Raw genomic sequence first — 23,729 nt, forward strand, 5'->3', positions numbered from 1 at the left:
ATCCAGCATCGGCTTTTGAAACCACTGTATACTCTCTGTTCCTCTATCAGCCGAGGGACTTCGACGACTCTCGCCTCCCCTTCCAAGTGAAGCGGTCACTCAACCTCCAGCAAGCCTTTCAACAAAGTCCCAACCACTAACAGTTATGGGCAATGCCAACTACTGATAGAGCGAGGGCTAAGTCTCCAGGCAGCCTCTTACCAAAGTCCCAACTACTAACAGCTACGGGCGATGCCAAGTGCTAAGACTCAAGGTAGCTAAGAGGGAGCCTAGTCTGATACCAACAGCCTCCAGGCTGGGGGCTTCCTAGTCTAAATTCTCCCTGGACAGAACTTTGGTCGTGGATACCCCAATTGGCTAAGACCTCCTGGCCTTTTAGGGATTTGTCCTCTTTGGGGTCTTATGGAAATGCCCACTGAGATGCTCTTGTCATCCCATTTTATAACTATCCTCCGGACCTGGACTCCTCCTGGAGCTTCCTTTAACCTGTCAGGTCTTCTGTCTCCTTCTTCACACCATACTTGTGCACACCTTCCTCTGGAAAGTACCTTCTGTATTCGGGAAAGTACCTTCTGCAGGATGCACACATTCTTCTGCAGGATGCACACATGTACCTCATAAAAGTTGCCAGTAGACTGACTGCCACTTCTTCTGCTTAGCAACCCTATCTTAGCCTTGTCAGGTTCCTCTTTCTCTCGCTCCCTGCCAAACTTGATTACAGTTCAACTTTTAATCATAAAACAAAACTTGATTTCATTCAACATCAAATCATTCCATTAGTTTTCAACTTCAATCATTAAACATGTTAAACACATTTCAACATGAATCATTCTGTTAGGTATATCTGATATCCTTTCATTAGTTACATTTAAATAGTTATATTTTGATGTTTACATCATTAATTATTTAGTATATCCTATTGGTAACACTTGATTTTACTTCAGAACATCATTTCACCACACAGACCCGCCCAAAACCACATATTTTAATGGTTACATTCGATTACATTTCAGAACGTCATTACTCCACACAGACCTGTCCGGAACCAGGTGGTGTTGCAGGTCGAGGGAAGTCCATATTTTTCGACACAAGCTACCAGCCATTCAGGACCGCTACTCTGAGAGGTGCAAGAGGAAGGCTGGGAAGATCATCAGGCACCCCAGCCATGCCCTGTTCTTTCTGCTGCCTTCTGGCAAAAGGTATCGGAGCATCCAGTCCCGGACCAACAGGCTCCGGAACAGTTTCTACCCCCAGGCCTTTTCTATTACAACTGTATGCGATAAGTGACAAATAAAATTAGATTTGATTTGAGGTTCTCTGCTAGCCAATTTCTCCGATCATTACAATGTTTGACAATATAAACAGGCTTGCACAAAGCCACTTAAACCGTGACAATGACATTTCATAATTCAAGAGCACCCAAAAACAGATTTATCATGTGCCAAACAGAATGGCAAGGGGACACGCATTCCATACTCCCACGCTGAACATTGTTTACTTCTTCCTTCTGGTTTGGGGCACGCTATTGGATGCCTTTTTCATAGCATGAAGAACCGGAGTTCTGATTGGACCATCAACAAAGCACTAAGATGAAAATCCCTGAGCAGACAGATAATTAAAAGATACTGTGGGGGGACATGCAGCGTTCGGCCTGTAGAGGGAGCTACAGGACCGTGGCCGGGGTTGTGTCGGCGAGGCTTCGTTGCACACCTGTTGCAAATGAAGTCTCGTTGGCGAGTGCTTAACATGTGTGTGCTTCTGCCATTTCAGTAGGGGAGCTGGGACCGGCGAGAGGGGAAAGAAAGGCGCGACTGCGAAATCGCCGAGTGGTGTTTAAGAAGGCTGGAAAGCCAACGGACTCTAGGTGTTACGAAACTTTATGAATAAACGGGAACATTCCCTCACCGCTATACTGCGTCTGCCTCTGTGTACGAACGGACATTGCAACATTGGCGCCCAACTTGGGACACAGAATGGAGACGCTAGCAGCGGCAGTCTCGAGGATATCGCTGATCCTCGAACAACAGACCATCCTGCAACAGACCCAGCAGGCTGCGGTGGGAGAGATGACAGCGGCGAGGGCTGAGGACCGTGCCCTCCTCCAGGACCTCACCAGGGCCATCAGGCCGGCGCCGGGGACCGGGTCAGCACAAGGTCCCCCCAAGGTCCAGCTACAGAAGATGGGGGACCTGGACGACCCGGAGGCATTCCTCGCGGTGTTCGAGGGGACGGCAAGGATCTCGGGGTGGCCGGACGGAGAGTGGGCCTACCATCTGCTGCCCCTCCTGTCAGGGGAGGCGCAGCTCGCGGCCCACAGTTTACCAGCGGCCGCCCAACGAGATTACCCGTCCCTGGCCCGGGCAATTCGGAGGAGGAGGAGCCGAGAGAGGAGCCGAGGGACCGGAAGGGGAAAGGCCGGCGCCCGCCCCGAGGACGAGGTGGCAGGGGCGCACCCATCCAGAGCCAACCCTGGCCCCACAGGTAGCACCCCGAGCGACAGGGGGGGTGTGTTGGCGGTGCGGACGGCCGGGCCATGTGCGGACCGAGTGCCCGGCGATGGAGGTGGGGCAGGTCGTCCGCATCGGCGACATACCGGGCCCTCCCCCCGGACCAGAAGCGGCGTATCGTGTTCCGGTAAGGATACAGCATGATACGCACCAGGCGTTCTTGGATTCGGGCTGCATGCAGTCCATGATCCAGGAGCGCCTGGTTCGGCCGGGGGCATTGTTGAAGGCGTCGAGGGTGTGGGTGAGGTGTGTGCATGGGGACGTTCACGAATATCCGGTGGTCGCTATCGAAATTCATTTTGAGGGGAAAAAACATAGTGTACAGGCGGCGGTTAGCCCACGCCTCACGCATCCCCTGATTCTAGGTGTAGATTGGGAGGGGTTTCCTCAAGCGGTAAAGAGGGCTACCGGGATGCGTGCACGACAGCTAGGGAGGTGTGAGGCGTGTAATGTGCTCTGTGCTGAGGCAGCGCCTCGCGACACTGCCGGGGAGCCGGAGCCGGCGGGGGCGCCTCACCCCGAGATTTCCCCGCCGAACTATCCGCTGCTAGGCGACTTCCCCCTCGAGCAGTCTCGTGACGAGACCCTAAGATCATCCTTTGACCAAGTGATAGCAATTGATGGTACTTTGATACGGCCAGACACAGTGCGCGCCCACCCCTATTTTGGAGGAAGTAACCCAGTTGTTGGTTCCCCGCAGCCGCCGCGAAATGGTCTTCCAGGCGGCTCATTTCAACCCCATGGCGGGCCATTTAGGGTATGATAAAACACTGAACCGTATAATGGCTCGATTTTATTGGCCGGGGATTCGGGCAGAGGTGCGTAGGTGGTGCGCTTCTTGTCGTGAATGTCAGTTGGTAAATCCCCCGGCCATTCCACGGGCCCCCTTGCGGCCCTTACCATTGGACGAGAACCCATTCGACCGCATTGCGATGGATATTATCGGGCCATTTGACCGGAGTACACAGGGATATCGATTTGTGTTGGTCTTGATAGATTACGCCACCTGATACCCCGAGGCAATACCGCTGCGCAATATCTCTGCCAAGAGTGTAGCGCAGGCATTGTTTCAAGTAATCTCCCGCGTGGGAATCCCGAAAGAGATTCTCACCGATCAGGGCACTAATTTTATGTCACGCACCCTCAAGGAATTGTATGGCTTGTTGAACATCAAGGCGATTCGAACCAGTGTTTACCACCCGGCCACTGATGGCCTTTGTGAGCGGTTCAATCGGACCTTGAAGTCAATGATCCGGAAGTTTGTACACGAGGATAGTCGGAATTGGCATAAATGGCTAGATCCCCTGTTGTTTGCGGTACGGGAAGTTCCCCAAGCTTCCACCGGGTTTTCCCCGTTTGAATTACTCTACGGGCGTAAGCCCCGGGGTGTCCTAGACCTTCTTAAAGAAAGTTTGGGAGGAAGCGTCAAGCCCAGGAGCGTCAGAAACGAGACATTGTGTGCAGGGAGTTGGAAGCCATGCTGGAGCTGGGTGTGGTCGAGGAGTCCCGCAGTGATTGGTGTAGCCCCATCGTGCTTGTCAACAAGCCAGATGGGGCTATACGGTTCTGTGTGGATTATAGACGGGTTAATGCGGTCTCCAAGTTCGATGCTTATCCGATGCCCCGGGTTGACGAGCTCTTGGACCGGCTTGGTACGGCCAAGTACTTCACGACATTGGATTGCACGAAGGGATACTGGCAGATTCCACTCTCGCCGGTGTCCCGGGAGAAAACGGCATTCTCCACTCCGCTCGGGTTGTTCCAGTTCACAGTGCTCCCTTTCAGGTTGTTCGGAGCCCCAGCCACTTTTCAGCGCCTCATGGACCGTGTTCTGCGGCCGCACTCTGCCTATGCTGCGGCCTACCTAGATGACTGTCATTCACAGTGACACCTGGGCGCAGCATGTGCGGAGTGTGGCTGCTGTTCTGCGGTCCCTGAGGCAGGCGGGGCTGACGGCCAACCCGAAAAAGTGCGTGATCGGGCGGAGGGAGATCCGGTATCTGGGGTACCACTTGGGTCAGGGGGAGGTGCGGCCGCAGATTGAAAAGACTGCGGCCATCGCCGCCTCTCCTCGACCCAAGACGAAGAAGGAGGTGAGGGCCTTCCTGGGGCTGGCTGGCTATTACCGGCAGTTCGTGCCAGGGTTTTCAGAGCTGGCCAGTCCCTTGACGGACCTCACCCGGAAGGGTGCCCCGGATCCGGTCCAATGGTCGGGCCAGTGCCAGGGGTCGTTCGAGGCCCTTAAGGGAGCTCTTTGTGGAGAAACGGTCCTGTATGCGCCTGATTTTAAATTCCCTTTCTCCCTACAGACGGACGCGTCGGATAGAGGCCTGGGAGCAGTGCTGACCCAGCAGGTGGAGGGGGCTGACCGGCCGGTGCTGTACCTGAGCCGCAAACTGTCGGAGAGGGAGGGCCGGTACAGCACGGTGGAGAAGGAGTGCCTGGCCATCAAGTGGGCGGTCAGCGCCCTCCGCTACTACCTGCTGGGTCGCCCTTTCACCCTCTACTCCAACCATGCTCCCCTCCAGTGGCTCCACCGCATGAAGGATGTGAACGCGAGGATCACCCAGTGGTATCTCGCGTTGCAGCCCTTCAACTTTTCGGTCGGGCACAGACCGGGGGCGCAGATGGTCGTGGCAGACTTCCTCTCCCGTGCAGGGGGGGGGGGAGTAGGTTGTCGGCCGTCGGGTCCCCGGCCTGTGTCGGGCGGTGGGGGTATGTGGGGGGACATGCAGCGTTCGGCCTGTAGAGGGTGCTACAGGACCGTGGCCAAGGTGCGGAAGCGAGGCTTTGTCGCACACCTGTTGCGAATGAAGCCTCGTTAGCGAATGGTTTAAGATGTGTGTGCCTCTGCTTTCAGGAGGAAGGCTGGAAAGCCAAAGACTGAAAAGTCGACCAGAAACTGAATAAACGAGTCTGAATAAACAACCATTCCCTCATCACAACACTGCGCCTCGACACAATCCTGTCTCAGAGGTCTACGAACAATTCCTTCAACCTCATGGCCTGGTTTTTGTTCTGACATGCACTGTCAACTGTGGGACCTTATATAGACAGGTGTGTGCCATTCCCAATCATGTCCAATCAATTGAATTTACCACAGATGAACTCCAATCAAGTCGTAGAAACATCTCAAGGATGATCAATGGGAACAGGATGCACCCGAGCTCAATTTTGAGTGTCATAGCAAAGGGTCTGAATATACTTATGTAAATGTAATATCAGTTTTTTATTTTCAATAAATTAGCAAACATTTCTAAAAACCTGTTTTGGCTTTGTCATTATGGGGTATTGTGTGTAGATTGATGACAAAAAAAAATAATTGAATCCATTTTAGAATAAGGCTGTAACATAACAAAATGTGGAAAAAGTTAAGGGGTCTAAATACTTTCTGAATGCACTGTATCTATTATTAGACACTCAAAGACGCCAAGAGAAAAAATACAAGATGATGAAACCCTCTTTATTACAAAAGTAACATCTTAACCAGCACAATGAAGACATTCAGGAAGATAAATAAGAAAAATAAAATGGACAAGAAGGTAAATCAGGACCGGCCAGCCTGTGAAGCCACACCAATATCATACATCCAGGATGGGCTTAAACGGGAAGGGAGGGGCAACATATTAAAAAAGGGGGGAAAAAACTAGAAGTAAAAAAATCAAAGTGGCATATGATTGCCTTGTACGCTTATCTTCACTGCATGGCCCGTCTTCGTCAGACGCTTGATGTCAGCAAAGCGACGCATCTGTTTGTCCACCCGTGACATGCCCTTCCTGAACGGACCCTGAGAGAGTGGGAAAGACAATCTTAGATTAGGGAGGAGAGAAGTGCTTGTTCACAAACATTACCCTTAACATGTTCGATTTATAATGTACATTACATTCACACAAATAAGAAGTTCAGCATGGCAGTCAGATACAAAGGCTCAAGCAACTGACATGCTAGTGTAATATGTTATGGTCAGGGATGTTCACGGTTCAAAGCTAAAAAGCTGAGTGGAGTGCCTTTGTCTCACAAAAAGCTACCTAATTGAGTGAGCCAGTTAGTTAGTAGAGAGAGGCTCGGTTTAAGTTGGCATGTCCTTTTCACTTAAGTGGTGGCAGGTTGCTCTCCACACATTTCACCCAGGGACATGCAGGTGGCACTTACTGCCCCTTTGTGGAAACAGGAGGTACTACAGGGGCATACAATTTCCCTTCACGCTGATATTCACAGCTCCCTGGAGACGCTGCTGTTTCCTCTAGTCTGCAAAGCGACACTTGTGCTTCTCCAATCGACTCAGTCCTTTCTTAAAGCCCCCCTACAGGAACCAATTATATCTCAGCTCCTAACCTTCCTTCCTGATAGAGGTGACCATGTCCCACCAAACACTACAGACCAAGCTCATCATTGGTATATCCAGAATCCAGGGTTTCAGGTCTGAGAGAAAGGCCTCTACTCTAAACAAGTAAAGAAACCATAAACCACATGAGGAATTCTGCTCCCTAGTTGGACTCACCCTGTTCGACTCAACTTCCACATTCCATTTGGGCCGCACAACGTAGTCCTTGTTGGATGGCATAGGCACCCTGGCCCGGGCACAGAAACCTGGATCACCTGGACGGAGTGTTCTTTGGGGCAACACAAGGGTCGTCAACAGAGGCAGATACACCCATAAACAGCAGCTCAGACCCTAACTCTCCCCCCTACACAGGGGGGTGCACACACGCGCGCACACACACACCCCTCTGGTACTCACTTTTCCTCTCCTGTCAGTACTTTCTCCAGGTCTCTACGAGGAGTCTGTCCCCCTGAGCTGTAGATAGATGGATAGATAGATAGATAGATAGAAGAGAGAGATTAGATGCATTGTCCAAGAGGCACCATCACAAACTAGTCACTGTCAGTGACACAATAGCTACACCCACCCACACACAGTTAATGACCCTTCCTTCTTTGGGGTTAGAGTATTCAAGGTCCTAAGATATTACTATAACCATGTAACTTGAAATACCTCACAATCCACACTGAAACCAAATAATACAACATACAATTCCATCGACGGGAGGATTTGTGTGTATAATTAAAACAAAACACATGCTTACAGTCTCATTCCCATGCCGAGAGAGATGGAATTAGGAGAAGGTATGAAACACACGCCAGTCAATTATAGGATACGGGCACCTGCACGTGATAGTAGGTACCGGCTAAACCTGTGTGCATGCAGGTATCAGGCAATGACAACTCTCAGGAAGCTACAAAAGGAAAACTGCTTTGCTAGGAGGTAGGGTGGGGGAAGTCTTAAAACCAAGACTTAAAACCCAGTGACTTTTCTAATGCCTTCCCCTGACAATTTACCCATGCCGTAACCACTAGTAGTGAATGCCTAATACTGCCTAACTGCCATGTAGTTGCGTTGCTAACGTAGTGTTTTTTTTTAAAATATATTTACGTAGTCCTTAGTGGAAGCGTGCAGATTTCACGCTATAGTAACCAGGGGATCAATCGGCCGTCTAGAGGGCACGCCGCAAAACCTAGTGGCCACTCGTGGTACCATTGTAATTTTCACTTGTCTTTTTGGGCAGGACTACAATTGCCAATGTAATTCCAATGGTCCAATGGTTAAGTCGATTCCACGTGGCTGCCCAGGGGTCGCCTTTTGCTCACGCGTTCTTCTTGCGTTGTTCTAGACGAGAGCAAATACTGAGCACGTTCAGTGGACGGACAGACAAAATGGTGACGAAGATGTACGCATTTCGTTAGCGGAGTAGCGACATAAGCTACAACTATTGAAGTGAATTTGGTGACGTCAGACTTAAATGTGTCCATTCATTGATAGTAACGTGCACGTTATGGTGGCCTTTGTACTTTCGTTTTTGCGTTACGCAACAAGACCGTGTTGGAAAGACAGAGGGTATGATTAAATGGTCAAGGCCAAAGGGTCAGCCACTCTGCTGATTGAGGAGCAGATCTCCTCTTCTTGTTCGTGTTGACAGGGAATGCGTTGACACTCAATGACAGGGAAAGAGCATGAAGGACACCGTAAAGTCTCAAACTTCAGTAAAATTGATGCAGATACAGTAGGTCTGTCAAGCAAGACTCAACTGACTTGCCTCTAAGAATGCATCCCTGAGCAAACATTACTAAGAGTGAGAACCTGCATGCACTCATTGAGGCCCAAGTGATTCAGGAAGCAGATCTGGCAGTGCAATCATGCAATCACACTGAACCTGAGGGGTGGGGAGAAGACATCCGGTTCCTCTCCACTTTCTGTGGCTGACTTTAGGGCAGGTAGAGTGGACAGATGTCATAGAGAGAGGTTTGATAAAGAGGAGCAGATTGACACAGTAAAAGGTGGAGTCTGAGAAATTAATATTGGATGAATCGGGGGTAGGAAGAACAAATGGAACAGCCTGAAAAGGAGGGGAATTAAAAAGGGGAATAAGCAAACCATAATCATGTCGATAGTGTGAGGCAAATATGAATAACAAGCATGTTCGAGCGTGCCTGAGGCGTCTGCGTTGAGGCATCCGCTGGTCGAGGTCTCTCTGTTGTCTCTCTTCTCTGGTCATGCCCTTGTAGTTGGACGTCAAGCCGAAGATGGGCCGTGACCACTCATCTACAGAGAAATCATGGCAGAAGAAGAAGACGACTCTTTATTTGGCCATGCAATCAATTCTCATCAATTGTAGGAATTTGACACGTGCACACCCCTCCCGAGACAACACACACACACACTGCACACACCACACCCCCAAGGGAGAACAGAGCTCTGGGCACAGGGCAGCCATATTCAGCGCTGCTGGAGAAGTTAGGGGTGAAGTGCCTTGCTCAAGGGCACAACGGCAGTGGTAGGAGCCTTAGATATGACGCCAGTAACCTTCCAGTTACCAGCTCAGATCCAGCTCCCTCCTAGGGTGGGGATCGAACCAGCCATCGAACCTCCCGATTGTGGCCGGCCTCTCTAACCTCTAGGCCACCTGCCGCCCCGCCCCTTTGGAGGTTGGGTTAGTCAGTTTCATCATAGTTAGTCATAGTTTATACTGAATTAAAAAAAATGTTTTTTAAATGCTGTTGATCGCAAAACGGTAAAGGTAAGTTAAACTTATTTGTGGCCAAAGCAGTTTCCATATTCCTATGTGGTAATATTAGAAAACAAAAGTAGGTTTGCACAAAAAGCATAGCGTTTTTAATGAATATAATGTCATTTTTCAAGCTGCAGCACACCTTGGCTCTATGAATTCAATTATAAATATCCTTTTAATGATTGGCTCAAATGTGTGTCAGGTAACCCATTTAGAACAAATGCTCAGCACTGGATGCAAGCTGTGTATGCTTTTGTATGAACAGGCACTTACTGATGAGTTTGAGGGCAACGTCCTTGTTGGGGCGTGACTCTTTGGGATGTTTATAAAGGAACATTACCGCTCTGCCAATCCCACTGTGCTTGAGGGTCTCCTGACTCACACTGGGAAGCTGGGAGAGGAAAACAGGCCTAGCATGAGACCAGGGGTGTATTCAGTGAGGTTCAGAATGTTGCAAATAGAAATGCAATATACACCCACCAAACACTTTATTAGGAACACTATACTAATACTGGGTAGGGCCTCCCTTTGCTCTCAAAACAGCCTCAATTGTTCGTGGCACATCAAGATGGCGCCTTCTACGGCTGCCACGTGGCAGCCGTAGGAGGCGCCATCTTGTTCCTAATAAAGTAGGAGGCGCCATCTTGTTCCTAATAAAGTGTTTGGCGGGTGTATATTGCATTTCTATTTGCACACTTGTTTGTTTTTAGTCTTTAATTTCGTTAATTATGATTCCACTCAGATTATTTTCACGAGGGACGAGATACTTAACATCAGGGACTCAACACCATCTGATTTATGTCCCAACTTTCTCGCCTCATCTGTGGATTTACTGGACATTCTGGTCAAAGGTGCTTTGGCCTTTGGCCAAGCAGAGAGGCGGAGACGGAGAGGATTACGCTTACCTCTACTGGGAATACTCCTCTCAAATGTCCGCTCACTATGCAACAAAATGGACGAATTGCGTCTTCTTATCAGGACAAATAGAGACTTTTCTCTCTCTTCTGTTCTGTGTTTCACGGAATCGTGGCTGATTGAATCTACACCGGACTCCGCTGTACAGCTGCCCGGCTTCCAGCTGTTACGTGCGGATCGCAACCCGATACTTTCACGCAAAACGAAAGATGGAGGGATCTGTTTCTATATAAATCAACACTGGTGCAACGACGTGAAAGTGATTTTGCAAACTTGCTCTCCTGACCTGGAATCATTTATCACCACCTGCAGACCGTTTTACTCTCCACGTGAATTCACTTCTTTTATATTGGCTGGCGTTTACATCCCTCCGCAAGCTGATGTGAAAGTGGCTTAACGCCAACTTGCCGACCAAATATTAGGAGTGGAGAGAAAGAGAGAACACGTATTCCCCAGTTATTGTCCTTGGGGACTTTAACAAGGGCAACTTAACTCACAAACTCCCTAAATATAAACAGCTAATCAAATGCCCGACCAGGGAGGAGAAGATTTTGGATCATTGTTACAGCACCATCAGCAGTATTCCAACATCTGGGTGAGTTACAACAATGACAAGCCCTGGTTCACAGCAAGACTCAAACAGCTTCGTTTGGAGGAGGAGAGGACTTTCAGGAGTGGAGACAAGGAAAGGTTTAGACTGGCTAAGTACATGTTAGACAAGGAGATAAAGGAGGCCAGACGACAGTACTCGAAGCTGGAACAACAATTTGCAGCCAACGACTCCTCGTCAGTCTGGAAAGGCCTTCGAGTGATCACAGACTGCAAAATTAAATCCCCCCACTCTATGGATGACCTCAGACTTGCAAACAACCTGAATGACTTCTACTGTAGATTCGACAGACAATGACTGACCCACACAATCAACCCCCCTCCATAGCTATCACATCTCTTCTTCCCAGCCTGGACACAGACACCCCCCCCCCCCCCTAAACAATGGACCCAAGACAGCCCCCCCCTCCCCCCGCAGGTGGATCACTGACTTCCTGACAGACAGGAAGCAGCACATGCGGCTGGGCAAGCTTGTATCGGAGCCCCGGACCATCAGCACTGGAGCCCCACAAGGCTGTGTGCTCTCTCCTCTACTCTTCTCCCTCTACACCTCTAGCCACCCTTCTGTCAAACTCCTGAAGTTTGCGGATGACACAACCCTCATTGGATTAATCTCCAATGGGGATGAGTCCACCTACAGAGAGGAAGTTGACAGCCTGGCTTCCTGGTGCAGCCAGAACAACTTCAAGCTGAACGCCCTAAAAACTGTAGAGATGCTAGTAGACTTCAGGAGAAGCCCAGCCCCAACCGCCCCCCTTAACAGTTAACACTGTGGAGTCATTCAGATTCCTGGGGACAATCATTTCACAGGACCTCAGGTGGACGGAGAACATCACCTCCACCATCAAGAAGGCCCAGCAGAGGATGTTCTTCCTGCGGCAGCTGAAGAAATTCAACATGCCGCAGAAAGTGATGGTCGAATTCTTCACGGCCATCATTGAATCCATCCTCAGCTCATCGATCACCATCTGGTTCGCTGCCTCCACTGCCAAGGACAAAGGCAGACTGCAGCGGACCATTCGGTCAGCCGAGAAGGTCATCGGCTGCAACATGCCATCTCTCCTGGACCTGTTCCACTCCAGGACCAGTAAGAGAGCAGGAAAGATCATAGCTGATCCTTCCCATCCTGGTCACCACCTCTTCCATAGACTTCCGGCAAAAGGTTCCGGTCAATCAAGACCAAAACCTTGCGCCACCTGAACAGTTTCTTTCCCATGGCAGTGGGGCTCACAAACAAGCTCCCTGCCTCTCACTGACTCTGGGACTTCCACCCCCCCCACCCCACCCTGTCACACACACAAAATGCACTGACAGTGTAATTTATAATTATTCTAATTCATAGTGCACATACCCCATACCCATTTCACAGCCTCTAGCCTCATTGTCACTTAGCCTCGCTATTTTGTCAATTTTTTGTCAATATTTGCTATTGTTTTTTATGTCCCATGCACCAACCTCACCAAGTCAATTACCTGTATGTGCAAATATACTTGGCCAAATAAAATAATTCTGATTCTGATTCATTGATTCCACAAGATGTTGGAAACATTCCTTTGAGATTCTGGTCCATGATGACATCACACAATTCCTGCAGATTTTTCAGGTGCACTTTCAAGCTGTGAATCTCCCGTTCTCCCACATCCCAAAGGTGTTTTATTGGATTCAGATCCGGTGACTGGGAAGGCCACTGAAGAACACTGAACTCATTGTCATGTTCATGAAACCAGTTTGAGACGACTTTTGCTTTGTGACATGGTGCATTATCATGCTGGTAGTAGCCATTAGAAGATGGGTAAATTGTGGCCATGAAGGGATGCACATGGTCAGCAACAATACTCAAATAGGCTGTGGCATTCAAGCGATGATTGATTGGTTTAACAGGCCCAAAGTGTGCCAAGAAAACATTCCCCACACCATTACACCACCTCCACCATGAGAAGGTGTACAGGTGTATAGCAGCATGATTCCCTATTCTGACCCTCATGGCCTCCAGCACTTACTTCCTGTAGAATCCTGAGGAGTTCCTCTCTGATTTTGAGAGCAGGGAGACTCTTGTCTGGCAGGGGGCCAATCCACTCCTTAATGGCCGACATCACACCACTGTCAATGAACGTCTCCTTGAGATCCTGCCTGAACACAGACATAAGATGACATCAGACCACATACTTTACATGCAAATGTGACATTTCAATACTCTGGTAGTCAGTGATCAGTCCATTTCATACACCAAGCCATACCGCCGCAAACAAAGGCCATCAGTTAGGATTAGGAAGAAAAAAAAAGGAGATGGATTTATTGAGGAAATGGCCTTACTTTTTCAGGTGCATGACTACTGTAGGGAGGAGGGTCAGCTTTTTGAGGGCTGGTTTCTTCTGGCTATTAAGTGTTCTGTCCTCCTGTAAAAAAAAATCATACACAGTTAGTATGGCACAGGCGTGTGTGCGCACACAATGAAAAGCCATTCAATGACTAACCTCTGCAGCCTCTGTCATCTTGGTAATCATGGCACTGACCACATCATCAGCATCACTGATGAATGTTCCACCATCCCGGTTCTTTCGGCGCTTTCCACTCTGGGCCTTCTTACGAGCCAGCATCACATCAAAGTCTGACATGAAGCTGGTACTGGGGAAACGGAGAGTAATTTAGGGGAGTTTTTTTTTTTTTTGTTATACTCAAAGATATTAGAGATACTCACTCTTTGCCACTCCTGTCCACACCCTCATCAGAGTCTGAGTCATCATCCACTGCTTTCTTTGCTGAGGCCTGAGATTGATTCTTTTCACCTTCCAGATCATCCTGATTGAAACCCTATTGAAACAGAAATAACACTGTCAGCCACTAGGGTCAAGAGTCACAACACACCCAGTCCCATTTTGATCCCATTTTATATCTAGCGCAAAGGACTGGGGATTAAAATCATATTATGCTCTGAGAGCGGAAGCAGGGAGAGCAAGAGGAGAATTGGATAAAACAAGCCACACTCACCGTAAACTCTTCCTCCTCCTCATCGCCAGATTCACCGAAGATGTCTGCAATCATTTTTCTATGCAATAGAGACTAATGAGTCTCATATGACTTTTACAGATCAACAAAGGCATCATTAAAGACACAATATCCCAAAGAAATATCAAAGAGAAATAAGCAAGAGAGAGGAAGGGCAGTCAAACTTACTCTTCCTCATTGTCTGACTCACTATCACTGCCAAAAAGTGTTCTCTCATCCTTTTTCTCTCCTTCATCTTTCGGTCTATCCTCCTCATCTTCACTGTCTGAACCCAGCTCCTTCAGTTTGGCAGCCATTCTTTTGTCAGGTGCCTCAGAGCCAGCATTGCTGTCAGAGTTCGCATCATCTGACATGGCATGGCTCCTCTTCACTGCTGAGAAAGAGGACACCATTGTCATCCTTAGTATCAAAGCATTCTTATCTTCAGTCAGATCACCATGGTGTGCTACAACAGAACTGCCATCTTACCTGGCTTGTCTGCATTCACCTCATCTTCACTGTCTGAAAGGATGGCCTTCTTCCTCTTTACTGAAATGAAATTATTTTTATTTGCAGAATGTGAAAGTGACTTGAGTGAAAAAATAATGGATGGATACAACTCCAGAGTACCAACAAAGACACTACAGACAAATTTCAGATCCCTTACATGTCTCTATATGGTAGATGGTACCTGGCTTATCATCATCATCCTCCTCACTGTCCTCCAATGCCCGTTGTGTGCGATTCTCCTCCGGTTCCTGGTCATAGCCTGCAGCCTTTGCACGACCATCCTCCTCATGCTCACTGTCCGAGTGTATTACTGCCTTCCACTTGCTTTTGCCCTCCTCACATTTCTCAGCCTCTTCACAGACAGACTCAATCTGTCTCTTGTGTTTGGGCACTTCTGTGTCAGAGTCACTGCCTGCATTTGACTGTCGGCTCTGGGATGGGGGCTGGTCCCCATTCTCAGAGTCGCTCCCTGCTTCCTCGATGTCTGAGGTGCCTCTGCGCTTGACTGGTGACTCCTTGTTGCTGCTGTCTGCAGGCCTAAGGGCCTTTGGCTCTGAGTCACTGTTGTGTGCAGGGGACTCCCCCTCAGACTCACTATCCGCCACCTCTCTGTTTCCCTCATTGTCACACCCGCTGGCCAAGCCGTTCATCTCCATGCTGTGAATAGCTCCCTTGCCCTCACTACCCTCATCCTGTGTAACAAAATGAAATGTTGCTTTAACTGTGGATCAACTTTCCTTTTTAATCTAAAGTCACCTTAACATTAATCTGAAACAGAACCTAATTTACAGTGAATATCGGGAGGCAATAATGTGAATTGCTTCTTGAGAGAAGATTAATTCACCTCAGAATGGTGCTGCTCACTCCTCATCTCTTCTTCTCTGTCAGATCCAGAAACATGTTCATCCTGAACTGGGGTACCACCACCATTATCTGATCACGGGCACAAGATACCTTATGAACACAGTAAGTGCACTGGGTACAAAGACCATAACCAACACATTTGCTATACAAAATATTCACAAACATTCATTCATGGTAATTTTGTTCTCACAATTTTGTTCTTTTGAATTGTTATGACAATGCATCATGGAAATAATGCTATCAATAACTGTATTGATGACAGTTATTGTATATTCTGTGTATTTCTGGAATAATTCACAACTGTTGAACTGCATTGAATGGACTGTGTAACCAAAGAGGATATAGTATGGAGTTAGATAACTGCTAAACAAATGTTAAGATCGTAGATAATTCCACATTGTAATTTCACACCGCAAATGTAAAATCAGCACTGTAAACGTAAAAACTGTAATCCAATTTCTGTAACTACAACCCCTCTGTTACAATTACGGATTAACATTTACACCTTCAACTCTTTCTTTGTCTCCCTTGACAGGTTTGTGTATCGTTTTTCAACGCACAAACCTTTGCCAGTTATGTCCATATACAGTATTTCGGCCTCAGTTCTGGTAAATAAAGCGGCATAGGAGGTAGACTTTGAATATTTAGCTTGTTAAATTACTTTTAAAAGCTGCAAAAAACAGACAAAAGTTATTGATTGAATGCATTATTGAAGGGAAATGCCTTAAAAAAAAGAACAAAGGGCCTGCAAAAGACGAGAAACCCAAACAGCAATCCAAACCGCTATGTTGGGGTGAGACGCCATGTTCAAATCTTGACTCGTCACTGTGGTTTCTCTCAGAGATGGACAAAGGATTCATAAGAATCCAAGACATGATCGACATTCGTATTAGCAGAACCAACCCTGTTGATCAACACATAACCAACCACCAAGCTATGGGCATCAGGATGAAACATCTGGAGACAAAACATACTGAATATGAGACTGTTATCGCTGATCTGCCCAAAGACGTGGCTGACGATAAGCAAAAATCACCGAACTGACAGAGAAAATCGACGACCTTGAGGATCTTTTGAGGTGCAAGAATCTGCGGCTGGTCGGCTTCCCTGAGGGAGTGGAGGGGAAGGACAGCATCGCTTTCCTACATTAATGGTTGCCAAAAATCCTTGGCATTCAAGATGAAGAGCCCATTGAAATCGAACGGCCGCACCACTCACCAGCAACCACAGGCTACGGTTCGTGCTGACAGCAGTAGCAGAATGAATTCTGAAGTTATGGTAAATTTAAAGACAATATCAGGGTTAGCAACCCCACACCCAGAGAAGAGATAAAAGGACAACAGATGGTCTTAGAATATTTGGAGAATGCAATAAAGGAGGGGTGAGGTTCAAGTGAGGGTTGACTAGAGGGTATGAATACAATGGATCAAAGCTGCAGAAACAGGATATAGTGATCAAGAGACAATATAAATGAGTAATAAACACAGTTGTAAACAGCCAGAACTGATAGCTTTTGTAAACAGCCTGGGCCAATCAATCTTTCAACAGACTGACCGGCGCCAGGTCAGGTGGGAGTAGCTCCCTGGGTGACTAAATGTAATTCTTGAATGTTATTGGTGTAAGTAGACAGGAACAGAGGTACGTTGAATAGAAGGCGTTGACCTGTGTAAAAGTCTATAAAGACAGGTGACAGACGAAAACTCGGGGTCAACTTTGCAAATTTGAACGGCTTTGTATTCTCTGTGAATAAAGTCTTTGAATGAATCAACAGCTCTGGTTAACGGTATGTTATTTCAAAATACCATTATTTAAATTCCACGACAAAGTGTACAGAAACATCTTGTCTGCTGAAGTACAAGCAAATGCTTCCAATCTCATTGGACGTCACTTCATCATACAGCAAGACAAAGAACGCAAACATACTGGCATAGCAACTAGAACTTTCCACTTTTTGGCCCTGAACAACTCTAGAGTGGCCAAGTCAATCGCCAGATTTAAATCCAATTGAACATGCATTTCATTTGCTGAAGAGGGAACACTTAAGGCAAAAAGACCTCAAAACAAACAACTGAAGATGGCTGCAGTACAGGCCTGGCAGAGCATCACCAGAGAAGATACCCAGCATCTGGTGGGGTCAATGGGTCGCAAACTTCAGGTAGTTATTGCATTCAAAGGATTGTCGACCAAATACTAAATGAGTGCTTTATTTGGACATTAGCTGAATTTTTCCAAGACTCTTGGAGCCCTGAAATAGGGAGAGTAGGTTTAAAAAATGGTGTACTTTCTAAATGGTGAAACCAAATTAAAAAGAAAATCAACATCGAAGTAAAGCTGAGAATCTCTATTTTAACCTCATAGTAATTGTTTGATTTAAAACCAAAACTGTTGGAGTATAGAGCTCAAAAGGCGGTGAAATCTTTCTTTCTTTTTAAAATATGTTTTTAGGGCATTTCTGCTTAATTGGGAGAGACAGTAGAGATTGACAGGGAGGATGGGAGAGAGAGGAGGGATGACATGCAAGACAGGTCGAGGGTCGGAATCGAACCAGGAACCTTGCGATTACGTGGTAAGCGCATTAGTATGCTACACCACTCAGCTCCCCCAGGCGGCGAAATCTTTCCAATACTTAGGGAGGGCACTGTAGTTAGCGAACATGGAATGTTAATGGCCTCAACTAATTCATTAATTCTAATTCAACACAAAAAGGTACTAAAGGTACTTGTATTTAAGAAAACAAAAAATTGGCGATAGCCCTACTGCAGGAATCCCATCGAACTGATGCAGAGCATAACAAACTAGGGTGTCAGTGGCAGGGCCATACTTTATTTTATTTTTTTCCATGTTTCACATCTAATGCCAGGGGTGTTGTTATTTTGATAAGCAGGAGTACATTTTCGTGCTGAACATACAGTGCATTCGGAAAGTATTCAGGCCCCTTAACTTTTTCCACATTTTGTTAAGTTACAGCCTTTAATCTAAAATGGATTAAATGAATCGTTTGCCTCATCAATCACAATACCCCATAATGACAAAGCCAAAACTGGTTTTTAGAAATGTTTGCTAATTTATTGAAAAATAAAATACTGAAGGGGTCTGAATACTTCGCGAATGCACTGTATATACAGTGCCCTCCATAAGTATTGGAAAGAGGAAGCATTGTCTTCTTTTAGCTCTATGCTCCAACACTTTGGATTAGAAATCAAACAATTATGATGAGGTTAAAGCAGAGATTCTGAACTTTAATTCAATGTTTCTTTTTTCAAATTGGTTTCACAAGCCCAGAGCCATCTTACCCTCGATTCTCACACGCATTTGTTAACCCTGGGTTTAACGATTCACACTTGTGCACCGAAGCCCGGGGTTAACTGAAATAACCATAGCAACATGCAACGATGTTAGCACACCGTCTGGACCGAAACCAAATTATAGACAAAAGGAAACATATACTGAGCGAAATGAGGGACAAGGAGACATAAAATGTATTGGATATTTAAGCTTCCTTGTAACAACTAGTGAACTGTTCGCTGGCAGCTAAACATTACAACAAATTATTGGTAACGGTCCAGCTGATTGGATGATAGCATCCCATTGTAGTTAACCCTGACCCCGTTTCACACTGGCTAGTTTCGGCACAGAGTTTGGGAGATTTATGGGGCTAACCCCGAAAGGTCAGGGCTAACCCTGCTCCAGAGCAGAACCAGCTGGCCCTGGGCTAAAGTCGGTGGTAGGGATTAAGGGAGCTCTTCCCAGGTAGCAAGCATGAGTCTTGCCAACGTTGGCAATGTATATTATTTGGTTGATATCTCTGTATGAAACATACAGTTCCACAGAAAAAAAACTTTAGTTTATATTTTAGTCCCTTATAATATTATTCCGTAGATTTATTGTGCCGGAGGAGTTCTGGAGCAGAAGTGAATTTCAGAGGGGCACACCTCGTGCGCAGTCAGTGACTGCATTCTATTATGACCGTTAGTTAGTTAACATCTCCGGCATCCATCCACTTCCTAAAAACCCAACCTGAGAGTAATGACAAATAAAAACGATGGAAAGATTATCCGGTAAAAACAGTTTATATGCTACACTTCTGTGTAATTTGGTAATGACTGCAGCATTGAGAAACCATTGTTGGATGGCAACAGAATAACCAGATATGCTAGCTAGTAGGCTAGCTAATCTATGTAGAAGATGGTAAGCAGGTAAATATCTTATGTTTTAAATTTGTTAAATTCTCACTTCTTAACCAGCTTGCTAACCAACTTGTTAACTGTAAGCTGTCACAGTAACCTTGTAGTTAGCTATAGATACACACCGTCAAATTGAATGTAGGTAGCTACAAGCGAGCTCACTAAACACAGCTTTCTAGCCAGATGGATGGGCTGGCCAGTTCAGATTTGAGACCTCTTGCAGATCAACATTGTCTTCTTGCTTGTTTTGGTGTAGTTAGAGAGAGGGGGAGCAGTGGCTGAGCACTGTGCCCAATTGAAGGAGGACAGTCAAGGAATTACAGTATTTGATTTAAAAAAATAAATAATAATAATAATAATTTAGACCAGGTCAGTCAACCCAATTCTTCAATTTTCAGCCATTATTTTTTTTCTCATCCCTGTGCCCTCTTACATGTACTCTCTCTGTCTCTTCTCTCATTGGCTGTGGTGCTCTGTCGTTGTGATTAGGCTGACGCCAGGAAGGAACCAGTACAGGTGGGGGGAAGTGGAATTCAGCACCATGACCCATCATGCAGAGGTGAGAGATGCACAAAAACCAGGGTTCTCACTCAACTCACACTAAAATGTTTACTCTACGAATGGTTTAGTTTGAATGACAGAACTCCTAAACTGTGAAAAATGTCTGACTCAGTCTAAGAAGACCGTGGGATCAGATATTTTGTGGGACTGATGCAAAGAATGACTACAACAATCCATGTAGGTTTCTATATCAGACATCATTACAATCACTTTACACTTCGCCAACTTTTACCTGCAGAAACCTATGAGGAGCTGAAAGAAGAACCAAGATCAGGCAGGTTCATCAGCACAGGCATTTTTCAATTGTCTTGATGTGATCAATTGCAAGCAGGTGGAATTATTGAACTGAGCTATTTTTTGTTTGTTTGTTTTATTTGTGAAGACAGACTTCTGACAAATGCTCATGCTGCTTACAATTGAGATATGCTCATTCATGTGCTCTGTAGAATTGCTATTTTGCATTGTTTTGTAATGTTTGTTAAACTTTAATGAAGTGAATGCATTTGGGAAACTGTAAAACGTTCAATGTTGGTCACCTCACTGGTATTAAAAAGGCTGGCGTTGGTATAGTAGATTTTGACAGCAGTCTCGAAGCTTTCTAGATACATGTTGTATCCATCATTTTTGAAAGTCTGCACTATAACAAAGTATAGCAAATTACAAAAGGAGTAAAACGATATCAGTTTCTGCTGACAAAATGCATAATAGATTATTTAACTCACGGGCTGCAGATCTAGCAATTCGACGGGGATCAGTCATCTTTGTAGCGGTAAAACATACATTGAAGAGGGCTGCTAATAATGTGCTTGAAACTCCGCGTTCGAGGGGACCGGTCTGAGCATGGCGCTGCGCACAATCAAAGATCTACAAACAATCTGTTGATAGAAAACGACTATCAATTATGTGATCAAGATTTGCGAATCTGCGCAGTGCTCAAACCGACCCCCCCCCCCCCCCCTCCTCAAACGCAGAGAAACGTTGATGTTTGCTGGGGGGCTCGTTGGAAGGTTTTACGAGAGGCAATGTTCGAGTGCAATGTGTGAATGCGTTCAAGGTAAATAAACCTACCCTAAAATGACTTTTTTATTGTATTGTCTGATCACTAATTGCTGTAGCCTATTAAAATTCAGACGTTGGCAATTGGTATAAGCCAGCGTCAAGCCAACAGAATTGGTTGGCAAGGTATCGTCATGCCAACCTGTGCCCACGTCAAATTCGCTGGCACGCCAACGGCGCGCTGGCCCGCGTTTGCCATCGTCTTGCCAACTCCGACGCATGCGTTGGCACGACCTATGCTTGCTATCTGCGTTAGCCATAGGCTAAGCCAGTGTGAAAAGGCCTCATGTAGTCCAAGCCATTGAGTTTTTCCTTTGCATGTACAGCATATTCTCATTACTTATATATTTTGTCAATTCAAAAACCGTGTGTGTGGTGTCTGGGTAACCGTACCCGCGAATGTCGCCTATGCCGGTTTAGAGTGCTGATTTAAAGTTTGCGCTTCATGTTGTGTGTAGAATTATTTGCAATATTTACATTTGTTCAACCTTTTGGGCAGCTATCTAACTCCATAATATAGTCCTACTAATTGCTGTAACAGTAGCCTAGCTAACAGTTTGTTTAGTAAGCAGAATCTAGCAGTTCTTACCAGAATGGTTCCTAGTGAAACAATCCTCGTCTTCACCGTCCATTTGTCCGAGGGACACAATGACAGATAACCAGTTATCGGTAATAAATCAATTCTATGTATGCCTCTTTCATCAACCAAAACTCTAGGGTGTACCTAGATTTTCCGGGACAGGCAAGAACTAGCCTGTTGTTCCGCTGAGCAACAACTTCTTCGGATCTAGCGAACGTTGACTAGACAATTGCAAAAGCAACCAGAATAAGTATATCAAGCTAGCGAGATCGACAAGTCTGTATCGATCAAATTAAAAGAAGAACTGGACAAAACAACATAAATAGGTTGAAGGTCCGTGTACCTCGCGGCCATCCGATTTGCGTGTTCAAAACGGAAATCCACTCAAATCTCGTTTTTCGTTTGTGGAGTTAGAAAACGAGAATTGGCTCATTTTCCAATTTCTGCCTGTTGGGGAATCAAATATCAGTTGTGGAAAAAAAGAGTAAAAAAAACAATGGTAATTTTCATGTTTTCAATCTGCACCCCAAAAACGAAGAATGGCTTGTTTTTCTTTGTTTTGTTCAGTTTTGCAAAATAAAATAACAACAATAGAAAGATAAGAAAATAGACTTAATTCTGTTTTCGTATTTCCTATGCTGGTGAAGGGCGGTACGAGCTTCCAATGTGGGGCTCGCCCACAACACTTTAATTGGCCAAATGCAAAGCTAGCTTTTCCACAAGCTTCACTCAAGGGCAAGCCGTGCTGTCACCGAGCCAAGTATTACGAAAGTATTATGTCCGGTCAACCAGATTCAATATTATATCATTATCATTGCTTGCCTGTGAGTCCAAGGCGAGCATAACTCTATAACATTGAGACGTGTAGTGTCTCCCCCCCCCCCTCCACCACCGCAATTCGGGTGACATTTGGGATATAATCATAACTTATATATTTTGTAAATTAAAAAACTGTTTGTGTGTGTGTGTGTATGTGTAGTGTCTGGGGGGGAACAAAAATAGTTTTTTGACAGGATAACAGTGGTTAGTGCGAGAAAAGTTAGTTAAGTGTGAAAAGCGTAGAATCCAACAGCAGTCACAATGTAAACATAAGCCAAGACGACACCCATAGATTTCCACATATTGCCACACACATTAAGTATTATTAATTATTATTATTATTATTATTATTAATAATAATAATAATAATAATAATAATGAACACCCCCGCAGCCCCCCTTCCTACTTGCCTGATTGCAGTGAATAAGTAATAGCCTACAGACGTGACATTTTGGCACCTGATTGCAGTGGTTGAGCACAATAGGCTGGATGGAATGATAATTACAATTACGCACAGGTCGTTCATAACCACTGCCTGCTTTCCCAAGTTGTGACAATGTCATTGTAAAATTGCCCTTTTGGTGAAATAATGCCCCTTTGATAAAGCATTTGTAGATATAGAAAAGCAAAACCCAGAAGAATGGAAGGTGCTTTGGCAGTTTTTTTTTTGTCAGCCGAATGTATTCACCCAATACATAAGAAGGTGCTCGTCGGGCATCACCAAATGGCGGACCGCGGGCCGGATCCGGACCCAGTGACGGTTCTGTCCGGACCCGTGACGAATTTCTGATAAATAAATTACAATAAAAAAAATGTATTGTATGTTTTTTCCGATGGTCGCAAGCTACAGACCGCAGGCACAGCTAATACAGTCATTACGGCAATAGCGTCCCTCAAATGAGCCAATCAAATGGATTGTTTTCCGATCGCACGGGAAAAGAGATGTGGTAGCAGTGTTGCCAACTTGGCGACTTTCCAAATCCTCTTAGCGACTTTTTTTGTCAAAAGCGACTAGCGACAAATCTAGCGACTTTCTCTGGTGTTATTGGAGACTTTTCTGGTGTTTTGGAGA

General features: G+C 46.0%; 2 protein-coding genes and 1 long non-coding RNA gene across 6 annotated transcripts; 2 read left to right on the forward strand and 1 right to left on the reverse strand.

Moving 5' to 3' along the window:
• The first annotated feature begins 1,800 nt into the window (after positions 1-1,800).
• Positions 1,801-4,900, forward strand: LOC310824312 (uncharacterized protein). Its single transcript, XM_083697193.1, has 2 exons — positions 1,801-2,634; positions 4,817-4,900. The coding sequence occupies exons 1-2, from the start codon at positions 1,974-1,976 to the stop codon at positions 4,831-4,833; spliced, it is 678 nt and encodes a 225-aa protein (XP_083553319.1). The 5' UTR covers positions 1,801-1,973; the 3' UTR covers positions 4,834-4,900.
• A 1,051-nt stretch (positions 4,901-5,951) lies between these two features.
• Positions 5,952-22,195, reverse strand: LOC310824314 (protein IWS1 homolog). 4 transcript variants are annotated; one of them, XM_083697196.1, is made up of 15 exons: positions 21,848-22,195; positions 15,438-15,526; positions 14,751-15,285; positions 14,573-14,632; positions 14,273-14,477; positions 14,087-14,144; positions 13,797-13,909; positions 13,573-13,723; positions 13,412-13,494; positions 13,099-13,228; positions 9,848-9,965; positions 8,997-9,108; positions 7,249-7,305; positions 7,009-7,120; positions 5,952-6,294 (listed from the first exon to the last, which is right to left on the reverse strand). In XM_083697196.1, exons 1-15 carry the CDS (start codon positions 21,888-21,890, stop codon positions 6,169-6,171), a joined length of 1,992 nt encoding a protein of 663 aa, XP_083553322.1. In that variant the 5' UTR covers positions 21,891-22,195; the 3' UTR covers positions 5,952-6,168. The 4 variants fall into 4 exon arrangements, with proteins under 4 accessions (XP_083553322.1, XP_083553321.1, XP_083553320.1 ...); XM_083697195.1 differs by lacking the exons at positions 5,952-6,294; positions 7,009-7,120; positions 7,249-7,305 and having other exon boundaries at positions 8,623-9,108; positions 14,775-15,285; XM_083697194.1 differs by lacking the exons at positions 5,952-6,294; positions 7,009-7,120; positions 7,249-7,305 and having other exon boundaries at positions 8,623-9,108.
• LOC310824315 lies at positions 15,461-20,577 on the forward strand. Its single transcript, XR_014555023.1, has 3 exons — positions 15,461-15,559; positions 20,131-20,200; positions 20,441-20,577. It is a non-coding gene; the product is annotated as an uncharacterized lncRNA (long non-coding RNA).
• Positions 22,196-23,729: the final 1,534 nt, after the last annotated feature.

Source organism: Argentina silus, assembly GCF_951799395.1.
Source record: "Argentina silus genome assembly, chromosome: Y".
Classification (NCBI taxonomy): domain Eukaryota; kingdom Metazoa; phylum Chordata; class Actinopteri; order Argentiniformes; family Argentinidae; genus Argentina; species Argentina silus.